Consider the following 21,686-nt stretch of genomic DNA (forward strand, 5'->3'; position numbering starts at 1 on the left):
TCAGTTGGGATGACAAGGGCACATATCTTATTAGAGTTGAATGGTTATATTTTCATTGATTGTGTCCATGTTATGTTTAAGTTGCCATACCTTTCAAATACAGTTCAAGCTAGAGGAACTGTACATGCATACATTATGCGCTCTACAATTTAAATAAGACAGCAATACTACTTTCATTTTCAGTGTCTTTAACAAAGTCCCTTTATTTTTTATTGAACAAAAACATGCCCATTGACATGTTCTACCAGCTGAACAGCATAAGAAGCAGGAGTGTCTCTCTCTCTCCATTGTCAGGACTGTCTCTCTGATGTGGATCTGGAGATCCATGGATCATGCCCAGTCCTTCACTGACATGTTCTACCAGCTGAACAGCATAAGAAGCAGGAGTGTTTTTAACATTCAAAATGAATGAAATCAAGGAAGATCTTGCTGGCTTGTGTTTTGTTAGATTTACTGCAACTCAGTTTGACGATCATATCGAACTAACCCTTTCATAACAACACAACTAATTATCATAAAGTTGCCACAAAATCTCTCTCTCAAAAATAATTCACCATCAAACAACTTTTCTAAATTATGATTTTATTCAAGAGCATGTGCAAAGGCAGTTTACTGAAAAACAACAGCAAGATATTACTACCACAGCTACTATACTCTGTTATATGTTACACAGCTGATATCAAGAGAAGAGTGTTAAGAGGAACCGCAGTAGGTCATGTAGGGCTTGATGTGTGTTTCACATGAACAGTCAGTAACAACAGTCATAATGAGTTTGATCATGTGTCCATTAGGCCTATGGATCTTTTATTTGTTATTAATCAGCATGAATTAGATTGAGCAATGAAAGCCCCACTTTTATTCCATAGGCTGGGATCCACGCTATGCAGCTGCTGCCAGAGCGCATTTTTCACTGGCTGTCCACTGGTTTTAAAAACAATGATTGATAGGCAGTTTAAACTTTTTGAATTCAACCATTATTGGGTTCAAATACACATTTAGATTCGTGAACAGCCAACAACCACAATAGGTAAGGCGTAAATAGCTAAATGAGAGAGCAGCAGTGTGATTCACATCAATGTGCTATGTAGATATCAATAATGAGTGATATCCGTATCGTCGTAGACTACACCACTGCTGTCATCCTTACCTCCAAGAGTTTATTCAAGTTGGATAATATTTGCAGACTGACAGAAATCGCACCATTGGAAAACATATATATATATATTAATTTATTTAACAAGTTCTCATTTACAACTGCGACCTGGCCGAGATAAAGCAAAGCAGGGCGATAAAAACAACAGTTTGGACTGTAGCCTACAAAATCCTATTTTCCAGCCATCCATCAAACACATTTTGGTGTGTCATCACAGTGGTCTCTGACTTGTGGTCAGACTTACTCAGGTGGAACAAACTTAAAAGAAGTAGATAAAACATTAAATATCGACATATTAAAAACCTTGTCAGTTACAACTCAATGATGTGGGAATTGTCAGTGATGTGGGAGGGGTCAGTGTGGATTGGGCTTTTTAGTATGATGTGGGAGGGGTCAGTGTGGATTGGGCTTTTTAGTATGATGTGGGAGGGGTCAGTGTGGATTGGACTTTTTAGTATGATGTGGCAGGGGTCAGTGTGGATTGGACTTTTTAGTATGATGTGGGAGGAGTCAGTGTGGTGTGGGAGGGGTGAGTATGATGTGGGAAGGGTCAGTGTGGTATGTGAGTGGTTCGTATCATGTGGGAGTGGCAAGTGTGGGAGGGGTCAGCGTGATGTGGGAAGGGTCAGTGAGACGTGGACGGGGTCAGCGTGATGAGGGAGGCATCAGTGTGAAGTGGGTCGGGATCTATTTGGCGTCCAGCAGCATGAGGTGAACAAACAGGCCGGCGGAGGGGATGACATCACCACGCTTGGTGAGCAGAGGGACGTGGCGGTAGCCTGGGAAACAGGATGTGAGGTTTGAATAAGTCAGCAATGAGAGGAGAGAGAAAGAGAGAGAGAGAGAGAGAGAGAGGGGGGGGAAAGAGTGAGAGAGAAAGAGAGAGAGGGACAAGACAGAGAGAGACAGAGGGAGGTATTACCGTTCTGTAGACTGGTCAGTGGCAGGCAGTAATGTCCAATCAGGTCGTTCTGTGAGGTGGCGTCATAGTCTTCGACCAGGAAACGCAACATGGCCAGCTCTGGTACCTGGATGTCAAACTGGAACGTCTCATTCCACATGGGGTTAAAACCTGCAGAGAGGAACATCATTCCACATGGGGTTAAAACCTGGTGAGAGGAACAGAAAGCCTGGATCAGATACTGATGCTGCGTGTGTGTGTTTGGTGTGCCTGTATGTGTCTCACCGTTGTTCTCGATGGAGCGTGTCTCCTTGCTGCACGTGTCAGCTGGAACACCGTAGATCTCCACTTTAACCAGCGGGTCCACGATGGATTTAGGCTTGTCCTTGTTTAGCTTGGGCAGCTGCTGGGCTGAGATCACCTGGAGACACGCACGCACGCACGCACACACACAAACACAGAGGTCTATAGCAGAAGCCTAATGACTAAGGATATTTCAAAGCATTTGATATACTGTAGTGCTGTTTAGTACACAACATAATGAATCCCTCTTGAACCATATCTCATCTCAATCAAATCAAATCTTCTAATTTGAAACGATGCCACTCAGTTCCTAGCCCCATTTCTCTTAGCAGTGTTCACTATAAGATACGATCTAAAATTAAAAACACAATATACTGCACAGAAACTCATTTATGTTATCAGAAGGCCATTTTCCTTCCTCAATATATTGCTATTTTATTCATCAATGTACCATTCTCTGTAGTAGCCTTCACTGTGTTCTAATATTAGCTATTATAATACACTAGTGATTTTCCACTAATGGAATACACTATAGTATCATATATAAATCAATATAATACATAGAGTATATATATACAGTATATAACACACTATAACGGTGATCCTCTCACCATGATGTGGAAGGCCTTGTGTTTGATCCAGGGTCCCTTGGTTAGGGTCATAGGATTGAACTCTGACCCAGCGTATCTCTGGAATTCAGGCTTCAGGATGTATCCACTCAGCCCGTTGGATCGGAACCTGCCCTGGTTCAGGTCCATCTCCTTAGATGGAGTCTGGAAGTTCAGCGCCACTGGAAAGAAAAATCATAATCAATAAAGCATCGATCAATAAATCATCGATCATGAATTTATAGAGAAAGGGGAAGACTGTGACCTGAGCTTGTGCAGAGATTATTCATTTATAGAGAAAGGGGAAGGCTGTGACCTGAGCTGGTGTAGAGATTGTTCATTTATAGAGAAAAGGGAAGACTGCGACCTGAGCTGGTGCAGAGATTGTTCATTTATAGAGAAAGGGGAAGACTGCGACCTGAGCTGGTACAGCGATTGTTCATTTATAGAGAAAGGGGAAGACTGTGACCTGAGCTGGTGCAGAGATTATTCATGTCAATTCTATCAGAGGATTCTTAAATATAAGTCTAATTGAAGAGACTGTACCTATCTGACAGCCTGCGTTCCACAGGGGAACTGGGTTGTAGTTGGAGGAGGTTGTTCTGGAGCCAGCTGGGTAGATACGGCTCAGCTTGGTCATGTTGTGGTGGATAAAGGCTTTAGCTGGAAGAGATGTAAACCAGACAGGTTAATGGTGCAATCCTTGTAAGAACTGTTCTAGAACATGCATAATGAAATGTATATAGTACACTGAATCAAGGCTGAATGGTTCTGTTATTCAGGCTCGCTGTTATTCAGGCTTTCTGTTATTCAGGCTTGCTGTAACAGAACAGAGGGTTTTACCTGCTGTCTCAGCCAGGTTAACAGCCTTGCTCTCTTTAAAGGAGGACATCTCATAGAAGGCCTGGTTGTCTTTAGCGTGCTCAAACCCTGAGAAGTGGACACTCTTACAGTAGATCACCAGATCAGACAGCTGCTTCGCTAGCTTGATCTTTGACTTCTGAAAAGCAATAAAACAGCATTTTTAGAAAATCTACAGAAATAGAGATGTTTTGAATTAATTTCTATCAAAGTATTCACATATGTGTTTTCCTTAGCATATGGCCTGAAATGGAACTAGTTCTGCTGAGGAGAGTTTTGCAGCTAATCCACAGTAGAGCTTGGCACCACAGTAGCATGGTACCACAGTAGCATGGTACCACAGTAGCATGGTACCACAATAGCTTGGCACCACAGTAGCTTGGCGTCACAGTAGCATGGCACCACAGTAGCTTGGCACCACAGTAGCGTGGCACCACAGTAGCATGGCACCACAGTAGCTTGGCACCACAGTAGCGTGACACCACAGTAGCTTGGCACCACAGTAGCATGGCACCACAGTAGCTTGGCACTACAGTAGCTTGGCACCACAGTAGCATGGTACCACAGTAGCTTGGCACCACAGTAGCATGGCACCACAGTAGCATGACACCACAGTAGCTTGGCACCACAGTAGCCTGGCACCACAGTAGCGTGACACCACAGTAGCTTGGCACCACAGTAGCTTGGCACCACAGTAGCTTGGCACCACAGTAGCGTGACACCACAGTAGCCTGGCACCACAGTAGCATGGCACCACAGTAGCATGGCATCACAGTAGCTTGGCACCACAGTAGCGTGACACCACAGTAGCATGGTACCACAGTAGCTTGGCACCACAGTAGCTTGGCACCACAGTAGCATGGCACCACAGTAGCTTGGCACTACAGTAGCTTGGCACCACAGTAGCATGGTACCACAGTAGCTTGGCACCACAGTAGCATGGCACCACAGTAGCATGACACCACAGTAGCTTGGCACCACAGTAGCATGGTACCACAGTAGCATGGTACCACAGTAGCCTGGCACCACAGTAGCGTGACACTACAGTAGCTTGGCACCACAGTAGCTTGGCACCACAGTAGCTTGGCACCACAGTAGCGTGACACCACAGTAGCATGGCACCACAGTAGCATGGCATCACAGTAGCTTGGCACCACAGTAGCGTGACACCACAGTAGCATGGTACCACAGTAGCTTGGCACCACAGTAGCTTGGCACCACAGTAGCTTGGCACCACAGTAGCTTGGCACCACCGTAGCATGGTACCACAGTAGCGTGACACCACAGTAGCATGGCACCACAGTAGCATGGCATCACAGTAGCTTGGCACCACAGTAGCGTGACACCACAGTAGCATGGTACCACAGTAGCTTGGCACCACAGTAGCTTGGCACCACAGTAGCTTGGCACCACAGTAGCTTGGCACCACAGTAGCCTGGCACCACAGTAGCGTGACACCACAGTAGCTTGGCACCACAGTAGCGTGACACCACAGTAGCTTGGCACCACAGTAGCTTGGCACCACAGTAGCTTGGCACCACAGTAGCTTGACACCACAGTAGCATGGCACCACAGTAGCATGGCATCACAGTAGCTTGGCACCACAGTAGCGTGACACCACAGTAGCATGGTACCACAGTAGCTTGGCACCACAGTAGCTTGGCACCACAGTAGCTTGGCACCACATTAGCATGGTACCACAGTAGCTTGGCACCACAGTAGCTTGGCACCACAGTAGCTTGGCATCACAGTAGCTTGACACCACTGTAGCATGACCATGTCCAAAATGGCACTCTATTCTACTTCTTCTTACCACTGTCCTATGGGCTGGTAGTGCACTACTAGGGATTAGGGTGACATTTGGGACACCATGGCTTTGACTACCGTGGCACCACAGCAGCGTGTTACCATACCTTGGCTTTGGCCTTCTGTTCGTTGGTGTCTGTCTTGGAGTTGTTGGTCTCTGCAGCCTCGTCCTCCTCTGAGACACAGTCATCCTCTACTCCAGGACTAGTATTGCTGAAGACGGCATCCAGCTTGTTCAGACGTTTCCCCTTGATGATGAACCGACCCTTCAATTCCTACACAGAGACAGACAGATACACATTGTGTTAATGGAGATGCATCTATACTAGATAATTGAATGACTACTAAATCCCAGGATACCCTGTTAAGGGTTCAACAGCAAAGCTGGTTAAGCCCTATTGTATATTTTCATGATTGTTAATGTTATTATACCGGTTCTTCTAGCAAGGAAAATGAACATGAAAATTCCCATGAAATAGTAAGGCTGAGGAGGGTGCACCTCGACATGATGGTAAAGGCCCATAGTCCACACCCTGTCATGCAATGCCGGAAAACCTTTGACATGATGGTAAAGGCCCATAGTCCACACCCTGTCAGGCAATGCCGGAAAACCTTTGACATGATGGTAAAGGCCCATAGTCCACACCCTGTCAGGCAATGCCGGAAAACCTTTGACATGATGGTAAAGGCCCATAGTCCACACCCTGTCAGGCAATGCCGGAAAACCTTTGACATGATGGTAAAGGCCCATAGTCCACACCCTGTCAGGCAATGCCGGAAAACCTTTGACATGATGGTAAAGGCCCATAGTCCACACCCTGTCAGGCAATGCCGGAAAACCTTTGACATGATGGTAAAGGCCCATAGTCCACACCCTGTCAGGCAATGCCGGAAAACCTTTGACATGATGGTAAAGGCCCATAGTCCACACCCTGTCAGGCAATGCCGGAAAACCTTTGTACTAGAGTGAAGCGGTTTCTAGAGTAATGCAAGGTCTCAGCGTATGGAAAATTAACAAATGTACAGAAAGATCCGTATGAAGGCCAAATGACAGAGGAAGAACTTCTTGAGGCTATTAATTCCTTTCAGTCTGGAAAAACCCCAGGGCTTGATTGTTAGATTGTTTTAACTATTCCTATAGAAATGGTGGTCTGTCAGGTACTCAGCAGGTAGGTCTGATTTCTCTGTTATTAAAACAAGACCCAGATGGCAAATATAAAGACCCAGTCATCATGAAACATCTAAGCCAGGCCTAGTATTCATAGCGGATTTTGAAAAGGCATTTTATAAAGTAAGACTGGATTTTATTTTTGAATTTTTGAATTTTTAGTAATTCTTTTATAAAATGGGTAAAAATAATGTATAGCAACCCCAGGTGGAAAATGGTAAATAACGGCTACTTCTCAGAGTTCTGAATTGTCAAGAGGAGTTAAACAAGGGTGTCCGCTGCCACCATATCTATTCGTTATGGCCATAGAAATGCTAGCTATTAAAATCAGATCCAATAACAACATTAGAGGATTAGAAATCCAAGACTTAAAAACAAAGGTGTCCATGTATGCCGATGACTCTAGTTTTATGTTAAGTCCGCGAGCTAGATCCCTGCAATGACTGATTGAAGATCTAGATAACTTTTATGTACTTTTATGTACTCTCTGGACTAAAACCTAATTATGATAAGTGTACAATATTACGTATTGGATCTTTAAACTTTTACATTACCCTGCAGTTTACCTATAAAATGGGCTGATGGTGAAGTAGACATACTTGGTATTCATAACACAAAATATATAAATAAGTTATCCACAATGAATTTCAATACAAAACTTGTAAAAATAGAGAAGATCCTGCAACCATGGAGAGGTAAATACCTGTCTAACATGCTGATTTAGTAGCATGCTAGTTAGTAGCAGTAAAAGTACTGAGTCGGCACAAACATAGCCTGATTCCAGTGCAAAAGATATAACATTTTACATATCCATGAGGGCGTAGCAGTCGGATGTGTGTTTGTCTTGTCCTGTGTAAATAGTCTGTTTTTTGTTTTTTTTCCCGTATATATTTTAATCTCCCTTTCCATCTATGAACTAAATATACTTTCCTGCAACCCGCCTCACCCAATGTGGTACGGATCTGCTATTTTTATACCTAATAACCGGTACCTCCATCAGGAGCAAGCCAGCTAACCAGCTACTAGCTATTAGTCTTTGTTAGCCACTACTAGTAGTCTCCACCTTTAGCTCGGACATCAGCCAGCTTTAGCTTCGGACAATACCTGCCAGTCTGCACAGCGCAATATCAACCCAGAGCATATTGGACTGTTTTCTCTACCACATCACCGGATTCCTGCTGCAAGCTCTGGACCATTACACCAGATCATCGCAGCTAGCTAGCTGCAAATGAGTGGCTAATGTTGGCTAACGCCTCTGTCTCAAAGCAAGCACCAGTTAGCCTTGAGCTAGCCTCGAACTAGGCCCATCTCCCAGCTAGCCGACGAAGTAAACAAGCTAATTCTTGGGCTACAATAACTCTTTTGGCAATTTGCATTGACCCGTTATTGTCGACAAGGAGCCCCGCCGATCCATCACGACTGGTCTGCCGACGTAATTGTCCGATGTGGTTTCAACAGGCTTTTCCGTTGCGATGTCACCAAAGACCCATCTGCCAACCCCGGCCCGCTAGCTTTCTGAACGCCGTGTCTCCCGCTCGCCTAGCGTAGTAGTGACTACCGAACGGCTCCCTGACTCACCTATTGCTGCTCATTGGACCCTATGATCACTCGGCTACACAGCTGTTGCCTGCTGGACTGTTCACTAACACGGTACCTCATTTTGTTAATCTGTCGGCCCCAGCCTCGAACTCAGGATCTGTGGGTTAACTGCCTGTTCAGGGGCAGAATGACAGATTTGTACCTTGTAAGCTCAGGGATTCGAGCTTGCAACATTTCGGTTACTAGTCCAACACTCTAACCACTAGGCTACCCTGCCGCCCCAAATGAGAAAGAAGATTCTCTGCTACTACTTTCACCACTTTTAGTCTTGAAATCTTTGGTTCTTTACTAAACTACTCACTCTGTTTCGCACAGGGCCTCATGTGAATCCTTAAAGAGATGGATGAGGTCATGGTTTAAGAGGTGGCAAGTAGCCTAGTGGTTAGAGCGTTGGGTCAGTAACCAAAAGGTTGCTAGATTGAATCCCCAAGCTGACAAGGTAAAAATCTGTCCTGCTTCCCCTGAACAAGGCAGTTAACCCACTGTTCCTAGGCTGTCAATGTAAATAAGAATGTGTTAAAAAAAAGAGGGTTTCAACCATGATCAATGGGTGGAGACAAAGAGGAACTCTCCAGTAGGTGTACCAAAACATTCAAGAGCCATTTTCTCAGAAGTGGGGTTACCAGTTTATCAACTTTCAAAGCAGAACTACTTTCCCATTCTTCTTCAACTGCAGTGTATGATATATGATTTTCTATCTCTAAGTCTCTACCTTTATCGAATGTAAAACCATTTCGGAGTTAATGCCTAACCTTAACCATTCAGAGTTAATGCCTAACCTTAACCATTCAGAGTTAATGCCTAACCTTAACCATTCAGAGTTAATGCCTAACCTTAACCATTCAGAGTTAATGCCTAACCTTAACCATTCAGAGTTAATGCCTAACCTTAACCATTCAGAGTTAATGCCTAACCTTAACCATTCAAGGTTAATGCCTAACCTTAACCATCCAGAGTTAATGAGAAATTAACCATTCAGAGTTAATGAGTAACCTTAACCATTCAGAGTTAATGAGAACTTAACCATTCAGAGTTAATGAGTAACCTTAACCATTCAGAGTTAATGAGAACTTAACCATTCAGAGTTAATGAGAACTTAACCATTCAGAGTTAATGAGAACTTAATCATTCAGAGTTAATGAGAACTTAATCATTCAGAGTTAATGAGAACTTAATCATTCAGAGTTAATGAGTAACCTTAACCATTCAGAGTTAATGCCTAACCTTAACCATTCAGAGTTAATGCCTAACCTTAACCATTCAGAGTTAATGCCTAACCTTAACCATTCAGAGTTAATGCCTAACCTTAACCATTCAGAGTTAATGTCTAACCTTAACCATTCAGAGTTAATGTCTAACCTTAACCATTCAGAGTTAATGAGAACTTAACCATTCAGAGTTAATGAGAACTTAACCATTCAGAGTTAATGAGAACTTAACCTTGGAACAATACAGAGAAGTAACACTTTGAGATGATGAACGTCTAATTCTGACTTGACACTGTGAGAGCTTGTTGAAACATCAGCACCACAGATAACTTCCACGAGTCTGTGAACGATCTGAGAGACATGGCCAGAAGGGCCTTGTAAGCCATCAAAAGAAACGTAAAAATGGACATCCCAACTAAGATCTGGCAAAAAATTATCCAATCAGTTAATGAACCCATTGCCCTTAAAGGTTGTGAGGTCTGGGGTCCACTCACCAACTAAGAATTCACAAAATGGGACTAACACCCAATTGAGACTGCATGAGAGTACAAAATGCAGAGTACAAAGCAAAACCCCAAATAATGCATGCAGAGCAGAATTAGGACTATACACACAAATGATCAAAATCCATCATAGGACTTGAAAAAACTTTCAACTTTCAAAGTTCTTGACATTTTCCACATTGACTGACCTTCATGTCTTAAAGTAATGATGGGCTGTCGTTTTTTTCTTTGCTTATTTGAGCTGTTCTTGCCATAATATGGACTTTGTCTTTTTACAAATAGCCCTATATTCTGTATACCACCTCTATCTTGTCACAACACAACTGATTGGCTCAAATGCATTAAGAAGGAAAAGACATTCCACAAATGAACTTTTAACAAGGCATAACTTTTAATTGAAATGCATTCCAGGTAACTTTAACCTTATGAAGCTGGTTGAGAGAATGCCAAAAGTGTATAAAGCTGTCATCAAGGCAAAGGGTGGCTACTTTTTAGAATCTAAAATATAAAATATATTTTGATTTGTTTAACACTTTTTTGGTTACTACATGATCTATTTGTGCTATTTCATAGGTTTGATGTCTTCACTATTATTCCACAATGTAAAGAATAGTACAAATTAAGACAAACCCTTGAATGAGAAGGTGTGTCCAAACTTTTTGCTGATACTCTATACACACATTTCTTTAATTATGAGAGAGAGAGAGAGAGAGAGAGAGAGAGAGAGAGAGAGAGAGAGAGAGAGAGAGAGAGAGAGAGAGAGAGAGAGAGAGAGAGAGAGAGAGAGAGAGAGAGAGAGAGAGAGAGAGAGAGAGAGAGAGAGAGAGAGAGAGAGAGAGAGAGAGAGAGAGAGAGAGAGAGAGAGAGAGAGAGAGAGAGAGAGAGAGAGAGAGAGAGAGAGAGAGAGAGAGAGAGAGATTCATTTAGTTTTTCTCCAGCAACATTCTTTGTGTTGGCTGTATGAAAGACAAATTAAATCAGAAATACTGTTAATATATTAAATCAGAAGCAGCTGTAGCATTCCTGCCGAGCCTCGAAGACAGACAGACTCTAACAGACAGATACTGTTAGCCCTATAGACAGGCTCTAACAGACAGATACTGTTAGCCTCATAGACAGACAGGCTCTAACAGACAGATACTGTTAGCCCTATAGACAGGCTCTAACAGACAGATACTGCAGCCCTATAGACAGGCTCTAACAGACAGATACTGTTAGCCCTATAGACAGGCTCTAACAGACAGATACTGTTAGCCCTATAGACAGGCTCTAACAGACAGATACTGTTAGCCCTATAGACAGACAGGCTCTAACAGACAGAAACTGTTAGCCTCATAGACAGACAGGCTCTAACAGACAGATACTGTTAGCCCTATAGACAGGCTCTAACAGACAGATACTGTTAGCCTCATAGACAGACAGGCTCTAACAGACAGAAACTGTTAGCCTCATAGACAGACAGGCTCTAACAGACAGATACTGTTAGCCCTATAGACAGGCTCTAACAGACAGATACTGTTAGCCTCATAGACAGACAGGCTCTAACAGACAGATACGGTTAGCCCTATAGACAGGCTCTAACAGACAGATACTGTTCATAGGGAAATCAAATTCCTTCTGGTAACACCCCAATCATATCCTAACCAGTCAGACAAGGTGTTATTGTTCTTCCTTCACACACTCAGTACTGACTTAGACTTTCATCTGTCTAGCATCCACAACTTGTTCAGGCTTGCCTCTTAGTGTTCATTTTTAAAATACCGGGTATGTGGTTACGAAGCTCCAGGCTTTAAACACTGAGGGTTGAAAAACAAACAAGGTTGGATGGATGGATGGGTGGATGGATGGATGGGTGGGTCGGTGGATTATCTGTTAGTCTCTGACCTGGGGTGAGGGGAAGGCAGTGGGCATCTGGTCCTCCAGGGGGGAGGTGAGCAGGGCGCTGCCCAGGATGGAGATCATGTGCTTGGCCATCAGTTTCTGCTGCTCCAGTGTACAGTGGTTCTCCAGGGACAGGATCACTGGGTACTCTGATGTCTGGGGGAGGACAACAACATAACATTAGCAGTCATGTCCATCTCTACTGGTCATCACAGGGCTGGTTTGACTTCATGATGAAACTTCACCTTGAAAGCATTCTCCAGGGGTTAAAGGGACACTTCGGGATTTTAGCAGAGTCAGATTAACACTCTGTGTCCAATAGAAGGAAGTTATAGCTAGTTTCACGTGTCAGTGCTAACTAGAGTTAGCGCAATGACTGGAAGTCTATGGGTAACTGTTATTACGCTAGCAGATACCCAAAGACTTCAAGTCATTGTAATAACGCTATTTAGCAATTGTGCTAGAGCTAGTTAGCAACTTCCTTAATTTTGGACACAGAGACATAAAAATGGTCATCAAAATGGTCAAGGTTACACTGACATTGAGGGCGTACTCTATGATGGGTTAGGGTCAGGTGTTATGGTTACCTTGAAGGCATACTCCTTGATGGCCTTGATGACATCTTTAAACAGGACCTTGGAGGTGAGGGTGTGGCCATGGTAGATGACTGGCTCCCCATGGGCCCCGTCCCAACAGTCTAACTCCACACAGCGACAACTCTTCATCAGGGCCCTAAAGACCACAACAAACATAGAGTACTACTAGTATCTCTAGTACTGTATCTAGTACTATATCTGTTATATCCACTACTGCATCTAGTACAATATCTATTATATCTAGAACTGTATCTAAAACTACATCTACTATATCTAATACTGTATCTAGTACAATATCTATTATGTCCACTACTGTATCTAGTACTATATCTAGTACTACATCTACTATGTCTACTACTGTATCTAGTACAATATCTTCTATATCTAGTCATGCATCTAGTACTATATCTACTATATCTAGATCTGTATCTAGTACTTTTGCTATTATGTCTAGTAATATATCTAGTACCACATCTAATATATCTAATACTGTATCTTGTACAATATCTATTATATCTAGTACTGTATGGAGTACTATATCTATTATATATGGTACTGCATCTAGTACTATATATATTATATCTACTACTGTATCTCGTACTATATCTACTATATCTGGTACTGTATCTTGGACAATATCTACTATATCTAGTACTAGTTATATTATATATATTACTATATCTATATCTATATCTACTGTATCTAGTACACTATCTACTATTAAGGGTACCGTATCTGTATATAGTACAATATCTGCTATATATAGTATTGTATCTGTATCTAGTACTATATCTACTGTATCTATTACCGTATCTGTATTGAGTACTATATCCACTGTATCTAGTACTATATCTACTATATCTAGTACTATATCTCTATATAGCACAATATCTACTATATCTAGTACTCTATCTATCTACTATAACTAGTACTATATCTGTATCTAGTACTATATCTACTTTATCTAGTACTATATCTACTATATCTAGTACTATATCTCTAAATAGCACAATATCTACTATATCTAGTACTGTATCTATCTACTATATCTACTATAACTAGTATAACTAGTACTATATGTACCTAGTACTACATCTACTTTATCTAGTACTGTATCTCTATCTAGTACAATATCTACTATATCTAGTAAATCAAATCAAATCACATTTTATTTGTCACATACACATGGTTAGCAGATGTTAATGCGAGTGTAGCGAAATGCTTGTGCTTCTAGTTCCGACAATGCAGTAATAACCAACAAGTAATCTAACTAACAATTCCAAAACTACTGTCTTGTACACAGTGTAAGGGGATAAAGAATATGTACATAAGGATATATGAATGAGTGATGGTACAGAGCAGCATAGGCAAGATACAGTAGATGGTATCGAGTACAGTATGTACAAATGAGATGAGTATGTAAACTAAGTGGCATAGTTTAAAGTGGCTAGTGATACATGTATTACATAAGGATACAGTCGATGATATAGAGTACAGTATATACGTATGCATATGAGATGAATAATGTAGGGTAAGTAACATTATATAAGGTAGCATTGTTTAAAGTGGCTAGTGATATATTTACATCATTTCCCATCAATTCCCATTATTAAAGTGGCTGGAGTTGAGTCAGTGTCAGTGTGTTGGCAGCAGCCACTCAATGTTAGTGGTGGCTGTTTAACAGTCTGATGGCCTTGAGATAGAAGCTGTTTTTCAGTCTCTCGGTCCCAGCTTTGATGCAGGGGTGAACAGGCAGTGGCTCGGGTGGTTGATGTCCTTGATGATCTTTATGGCCTTCCTGTGACATCGGGTGATGTAGGTGTCCTGGAGGGCAGGTAGTTTGCCCCCGGTGATGCGTTGTGCAGACCTCACCACCCTCTGGAGAGCCTTACGGTTGAGGGCGGAGCAGTTGCCGTACCAGGCGGTGATACAGCCCGCCAGGATGCTCTCGATTGTGCATCTGTAGAAGTTTGTGAGTGCTTTTGGTGACAAGCCGAATTTCTTCAGCCTCCTGAGGTTGAAGAGGCACTGCTGCGCCTTCTTCACAATGCTGTCTGTGTGAGTGGACCAATTCAGTTTGTCTGTGATGTGTATGCCGAGGAACTTAAAACTTGCTACCCTCTCCACTACTGTTCCATCGATGTGGATAGGGGGGTGTTCCCTCTGCTGTTTCCTGAAGTCCACAATCATCTCCTTAGTTTTGTTGACATTGAGTGTGAGGTTATTTTCCTGACACCACACTCCGAGGGCCCTCACCTCCTCCCTGTAGGCCGTCTCGTCGTTGTTGGTAATCAAGCCTACCACTGTTGTGTCGTCCGCAAACTTGATGATTGAGTTGGAGGCGTGCGTGGCCACGCAGTCGTGGGTGAACAGGGAGTACAGGAGAGGGCTCAGAACGCACCCTTGTGGGGCCCCAGTGTTGAGGATCAGCGGGGAGGAGATGTTGTTGCCTACCCTCACCACCTGGGGGCGGCCCGTCAGGAAGTCCAGTACCCAGTTGCACAGGGCGGGGTCGAGACCCAGGGTCTCGAGCTTGATGACGAGCTTGGAGGGTACTATGGTGTTGAATGCCGAGCTGTAGTCAATGAACAGCATTCTCACATAGGTATTCCTCTTGTCCAGATGGGTTAGGGCGGTGTGCAGTGTGGTTGAGATTGCATCGTCTGTGGACCTATTTGGGCGGTAAGCAAATTGGAGTGGGTCTAGGGTGTCAGGTAGGGTGGAGGTGATATGGTCCTTGACTAGTCTCTCAAAGCACTTCATGATGACGGAAGTGAGTGCTACGGGGCGGTAGTCGTTTAGCTCAGTTACCTTAGCTTTCTTGGGAACAGGAACAATGGTGGCCCTCTTGAAGCATGTGGGAACAGCAGACTGGTATAGGGATTGATTGAATATGTCCGTAAACACACCGGCCAGCTGGTCCGCGCATGCTCTGAGGGCGCGGCTGGGGATGCCGTCTGGTTCTGCAGCCTTGCGAGGGTTAACACGTTTAAATGTCTTACTCACCTCGGCTGCAGTGAAGGAGAGACCGCATGTTTTCGTTGCAGGCCGTGTCAGTGGCACTGTATTGTCCTCAAAGCGGGCAAAAAAGTTATTTAGTCTGCCTGGGAGCAGGACATCCTGGTCCGTGACTGGGCTGGATTTCTTCCTGTAGTCCGTGATTGACTGTAGACCCTGCCACATGCCTCTTGTGTCTGAGCCGTTGAATTGAGATTCTACTTTGTCTCTGTACTGACGCTTAGCTTGTTTGATAGCCTTGCGGAGGGAATAGCTGCACTGTTTGTATTCGGTCATGTTACCAGACACCTTGCCCTGATTAAAAGCAGTGGTTCGCGCTTTCAGTTTCTGCGGGGCAGGGCCTTATATGCGTCGCGGAAGTTAGAGTAACAATGATCCAAGGTCTTTCCACCCCTGGTTGCGCAATCGATATGCTGATAAAATTTAGGGAGTCTTGTTTTCAGATTAGCCTTGTTAAAATCCCCAGCTACAATGAATGCAGCCTCCGGATGAATGGTTTCCAGTTTGCAAAGAGTTAAATAAAGTTCGTTCAGAGCCATCGATGTGTCTGCTTGGGGGGGGATATATACGGCTGTGATTATAATCGAAGAGAATTCTCTTGGTAGATAATGCGGTCTACATTTGATTGTGAGGAATTCTAAATCAGGTGAACAGAAGGATTTGAGTTCCTGTATGTTTCTTTCATCACACCATGTCACGTTAGTCATAAGGCATACGCCCCCGCCCCTCTTCTTACCAGAAAGTTGTTTGTTTCTGTCTGCGCGATGTGTGGAGAAACCCGTTGGCTGCACCGCTTCGGATAGAGTCTCTCCAGTGAGCCACGTTTCCGTGAAGCAAAGAACGTTACAGTCTCTGATGTCCCTCTGGAATGCTACCCTTGCTCGGATTTCATCAACCTTGTTGTCAAGAGACTGGACATTGGCAAGAAGAATGCTAGGGAGTGGTGCACGGTGTGCCCGTCTCCGGAGTCTGACCAGAAGACCGCCTCGTTTCCCTCTTTTTCGGAGTTGTTTTTTTTTGGGGTCGCTGCATGGAATCCACTCAGTTGTCCTGTTTGTAAGGCAGAACAAAGGATCCGCGTCGCGAAAAACATATTCTTGGTAGTACTGATGGTGAGTTGATGCTGATCTTATATTCAGTAGTTCTTCTCGACTGTATGTAATGAAACCTAAGATGACCTGGGGTACTAATGTAAGAAATAACACGTAAAAAAACAAAAAACTGCATAGTTTCCTAGGAACGCGAAGCGAGGCGGCCATCTCTGTCGGCGCCGGAAGCTGTATTTCAGTCACTCGGTCTCAGCTTTGATGCACCTGGACTGACCTCGCAGCGGTTGATGTCCTTGATGATATTTTTGGCCTTCCTGTGACATCGGGCACTGTTGGTGTCATCGAGGGCAGGTAGTTTGCCCCCAGTGATGTATTGTGCAGACTGCACCACTCTGGAGAGCCTTGCGGTTGAGGGCAGTGCATGGCCACACAGTCGTGGGTGAACAGGGAGTACAGGAGGGGGCTGAGCACGCCCCCTTGTGGGGCCCCAGTGTTGAGGGTCAGCGAAGTGGAGATGTTGTTTCCTACCTTCACCACCTGGGAGCGGCCCGTCGGAAAGTCCAGGACCCAATTGCACAGGACGGCGTTGAGACCCAGGGCCTCAAGCTTGAAGATGAGATATTCAACAGATTTGTCCGCTCCGGGACTCGATCCAGCAACCTTTCGGTTACTGTCCAAACGCTCTAATCACTAGGCTACCTGCCGCCCCAATAACTTCTATTATATCTGTATCTAGTACTATTTCTACTATATCTAGTACTACTATATCTAGTACTGTATCTGTATGTGATTTTCTGGATTTTTGTTTTAGATTCCGTCTCTCACAGTTGAAGTGTAAACATTACAGACCTCTACATGCTTTGTAAGTGGGAAACTGCAAAATCGTCAGTGTATCAAATACTTGTTCTCCCCACTGTACGTAATATGTATGTAATATAAAATAAAATAAAATGTTAGTTGTCACATGCGCCGAATACAACAGGGATTACAGTGAAATACTTACAAGCCCTTAACCAACAATGCAGTTTTAAGAAAAATACAAAAATAAGAAATAAAAGTAACAAATAATTAGAGAGCAGCAGTAAAATAACAATAGCGAGACTATATACATGGGTACCGGTACAGAGTCATTGTGTGGGGGCACCGGTTAGTCAAGGTAATTGAGGTAATATATACATGTGGGTAGAGTTATTAAAGTTAATTATCCATAGATAATAATAGAGATAACAGCAGCGTAAAAGGGGGGGGGGGGGGGGCAATACAAGTAGTCTGGGTAGCCATTTGATTAGATGTTCAGGAGTCTTATGGCTTGGGGGTAGAATCTGTTTAGAAGTCTCTTGGACCAAGACTTGACGCTCCGGTACCGCTTGCTGTGCGGTAGCAGAGAGAACAGTCTATGACTAGGGTGGCTGGAGTCTTTGACCATTTTTAGGGCCTTCTTCTGACACCGCCTGGTTTCGAGGTCCTGGATGGCAGGCAGCTTGGCCCTAGTGATGTACTGGGCCGTACGCATTACCCTCTGAACTGCCTTGCGGTCGGAGGCCGAGCAGTTGTCATACCAGGTAGTGATGCAACCAGTCAGGAGAATCTCGATGGTGCAGCTCTTGAACCTTTTGTGGATCTGAGGACCATGCAAAATCTTTTTAGTCTCCTGAGAGGGAATAGGTTTTGTCGTCCCCTCTTCATGACTGTCTTTGAGTGCTTGGACTTTGTTTGTTTGTTGGTGATGTGGACAATGCTTCCCAATGTTTGGGGATCTCAGACGATACGAAAGAGAGTTTGAACAGGCTAGTAATAGGGGTTGCAACAATTTCAACAGATCATTTTAGAAAGAGAGGGTCCAGGTTGTCTAGCCCGGCTGATTTGTAGGGATCCAGATTTTGCAGTTCTTTCAGAACATCAGCTGTCTGGATTTGGGTGAAAGAGAAGCGGGAGGAGCGGGGATTGTGCAAGTTGCCGCAGGGGGTGCTGAGATGTTGGCCAGGGTAGGGGTAGCCAGGTGGAAAGCATAGCCAGTCGTGGAAAAATGCTTATTGAAATTATCGATTATCGTTGATTCATCAGTGGTAACAGTGTTTCCTATCCTCAGTGCAGTGGGCAGCTGGGAGGAGGTGCTCTTATTCTCCATGGACTTCAAAGTGCCCCAAAACCTTTTGGAATTAGTGCTACAGGATGCGAATTTCTGTTTGAAAAAGCAAGCCTTAGCTTTCCTAACTGACTGAGTATATTGGTTCCTAACTTCCCTGAAAAGTTGCACGGTGGCTATTCGATGCTAATGCAGAACGCCACAGGATGTTTTGTGCTGGTCAAGGGCAGTCAAATCTGGGGTGAACCAAGGGCTATATCTGTTCTTAGTTATACATTTTTTGAACGGGGCATGCTTATTTAAGATGGAGAGAAAAGCACTTTTGAAGAGCAACCAGGCATTCCAGGATACCCGGGCCAGGTCGATTAGAAAGGCCTGCTCGGTGAAGTGTTTTAGGGAGCGTTTTGACAGTGATGAGGGGTGGTAGTTTGACCGTATACCCATTATGCACGCAGGCAATGAAGCAGTGATCGCTGACATCCTGGTTGAAGACAGCAGAGGTGTATTTAGAGGGTAGGTTGGTCAGGAATATCTAAGAGAGTGCCCATGGTTACGGATTTAGGGTTGTACCTGGTAGGTTCCTTGATGATTTGTTGAGATTGAGGGCATCTAGCTTAGATTGTAGGATGACCGGGGTGTTAAGCATGTCCCAGTTTAGGTCACCTAACAGTACAAACTCTGAAGATAGATGGGGGGCGATCGATTCACATATGGTGTCCAGGGCACAACTGGGGGCCGAGGGGGTCTATAACAAGCGGCAACGATGAAAGACTTGTTTCTGGAAAGGTGGATTTTAAAAGTAGAAGCTCAAACTGTTTGGGCACAGACCTGGATAGTATGACAGAACTCTGCGTGTTATCTCTGCAGTAGATTGCAACTCCGCTCCCTTTGGCAGTTCTATCTGGCAAGCCTTAGTGCTGCTGGATAGTAAGGTATGGTTAGTTTACATTAGTGGGTGTAATGTATGGTTAGTTTAGATTAGAAGTTATAATGTATGGTTAGATTAGAGATGGTAAAATATGGTTAGATTAGAGGTTGTAATGTATGGTTAGTTTATAAAAGAGGTTGTAATGTATGGTTAGTTTAGATTAGAGGTTGTAAATTATGATAGATTTGAGATTGTAATTTATGGTTAGTTTAGATTAGAGGTTGTAATGTATAGTTAGTTTAGATTAGAGGTTGTAAAATATGGTTAGTTTAGATTAGAGGTTATAATGTATGGTTAGATTAGAGGTTGTAATCTATGGTTAGATTAGAGATTGTAATGTATGGTTAGATTAGATGTTGTAATGTATGGTTAGATTAGAGGTTGTAAAATATGGTTAGTTTAGATTAGAGGTTATAATGTATGGTTAGATTAGATGTTGTAATGTATGGTTAGATTAGAGGTTGTAAAATATGGTTAGTTTATATAAGAGCTATAATGTATGGTTAGATTAGAGGTTGAAATGTATGATTAGTTTAGATTAGAAATTGTAAATTATTGTTAGTTTAAATTAGAGTTTGTAATGCATGGTTAGATTAGATGTTGTAATGTATGGTTAGATTAGATGATGTAATGTATGGCTAGTTTAGATTAGAGGTTGTAATGTATGGTTAGATGTTGTAATGTATGGTTAGATGTTGTAATGTATGGGTAGTTTAGATTAGAGGTTGTAATGTATGGTTAGATTAGAGGTTGTAATTTAAATTAAATTAGAGGTTGTAATTTATGATTAGTTTAGATTAGAGTTTATAATGTATGGTTAGATTAGAGTTTATAATGTATGGTTAGATTAGAGGTTGTAATGTATGGTTAGATTAGAGGTTGTAATGTATGGTTAGATTAGAGGTTGTAATTTAAATTAAATTAGAGGTTGTAATTTATGATTAGTTTAGATTAGAGTTTATAATGTATGGTTAGATTAGAGTTTATAATGTATGGTTAGATTAGAGGTTGTAATGTATGGTTAGATTAGAGGTTGTAATGTATGGTTAGATTAGAGGTTGTAATTTAAATTAAATTAGAGGTTGTAATTTATGATTAGTTTAGATTAGAGTTTATAATGTATGGTTAGATTAGATGTTGTAATGTATGGTTAGATTAGTGGTTGTAATTGATGGTTAGTTTAAATTAGAAATTGTAATGTAAGGTTAGATTAGAGGTTATAATTTATGGTTAGTTTATATTACAATTTGTAATATATGGTTAGTTTAGATTAGATGCTGTAATTTATGGTTAGTTTACATTAGAGGTTGTAATGTATGGTTAGTTTAGATTAGAAAGTGTAATGTAAAGTTAGATTAGAGGTTATAATTTATGGTTAGTTTATATTACAATTTGTAATATATGGTTAGTTTAGATTAGATGCTGTAATTTATGGTTAGTTTACATTAGAGGTTGTAATGTATGGTTAGTTTAGATTAGAAATTGTAATGTAAAGTTAGATTAGAGGTTATAATTTATGGTTAGTTTATATTACAATTTGTAATATATGGTTAGTTTAGATGCTGTAATTTATGGTTAGTTTACATTAGAGGTTGTAATGTATGGTTAGTTTAGGTTGTCATGGTTACTTGATGTAGGCCTCTGTGCTGCTGGGGCCTTTGAGCTGGTCTTCCATCAGGTAGGTGTTGTGGGAAGAGCTGATAAAGTAGTGGTTGATTGGCTGGCTCATATCCTGGAACACCTTCTTGTGGGCGGGGTTGAAGATAGACCCCTCCTCCTGTTGCAGGTACATCAGGAAGCCATCTTTGGTCATGTGATTCATATGCTTTGCTGGTGGAGGGAATGTGGGGGGGCAGAATGAATTAGGGGATTGGGGATAGAGTGGCCGTGTGGAGTAGGCCTACCAGATATATATAATTTAGTTTATAAAGGAAAAGTGCGACAGAAATATTAAAGGTTGGACTATTTTAGCACATTCCTAGAACACCATAAAATTGTATTTTGTCATCCCATACTGC

At 42.6% G+C, this 21,686-nt stretch overlaps 1 protein-coding gene across 2 annotated transcripts in view; it reads right to left on the reverse strand.

Moving 5' to 3' along the window:
- Positions 1-564: 564 nt before the first annotated feature.
- Positions 565-21,686, reverse strand: part of plcd1a (phospholipase C, delta 1a) — a 66,950-nt gene continuing 45,828 nt past the window's right edge. Inside the window, exons 6-15 of one of the 2 annotated variants that reach the window (XM_021620007.2) lie at positions 21,297-21,498; positions 12,579-12,723; positions 11,995-12,147; positions 5,740-5,907; positions 3,809-3,965; positions 3,512-3,628; positions 2,969-3,147; positions 2,340-2,475; positions 2,076-2,225; positions 565-1,932 (exon numbers count right to left, since the gene is read on the reverse strand). In XM_021620007.2, the coding sequence (XP_021475682.2) occupies positions 1,841-1,932; positions 2,076-2,225; positions 2,340-2,475; positions 2,969-3,147; positions 3,512-3,628; positions 3,809-3,965; positions 5,740-5,907; positions 11,995-12,147; positions 12,579-12,723; positions 21,297-21,498 (1,499 nt within the window). In that variant the 3' untranslated portion in view covers positions 565-1,840. Of the gene's footprint in view, positions 1,933-2,075; positions 2,263-2,339; positions 2,476-2,968; positions 3,148-3,511; positions 3,629-3,808; positions 3,966-5,739; positions 5,908-11,994; positions 12,148-12,578; positions 12,724-21,296; positions 21,499-21,686 lie in introns of those variants that run through there. The other variant, XM_036934637.1, reaches the window with a different exon arrangement.

This window comes from Oncorhynchus mykiss, chromosome 11 (genome assembly GCF_013265735.2).
Source record: "Oncorhynchus mykiss isolate Arlee chromosome 11, USDA_OmykA_1.1, whole genome shotgun sequence".
In the NCBI taxonomy this organism is placed as follows: Eukaryota; Metazoa; Chordata; class Actinopteri; order Salmoniformes; family Salmonidae; genus Oncorhynchus; species Oncorhynchus mykiss.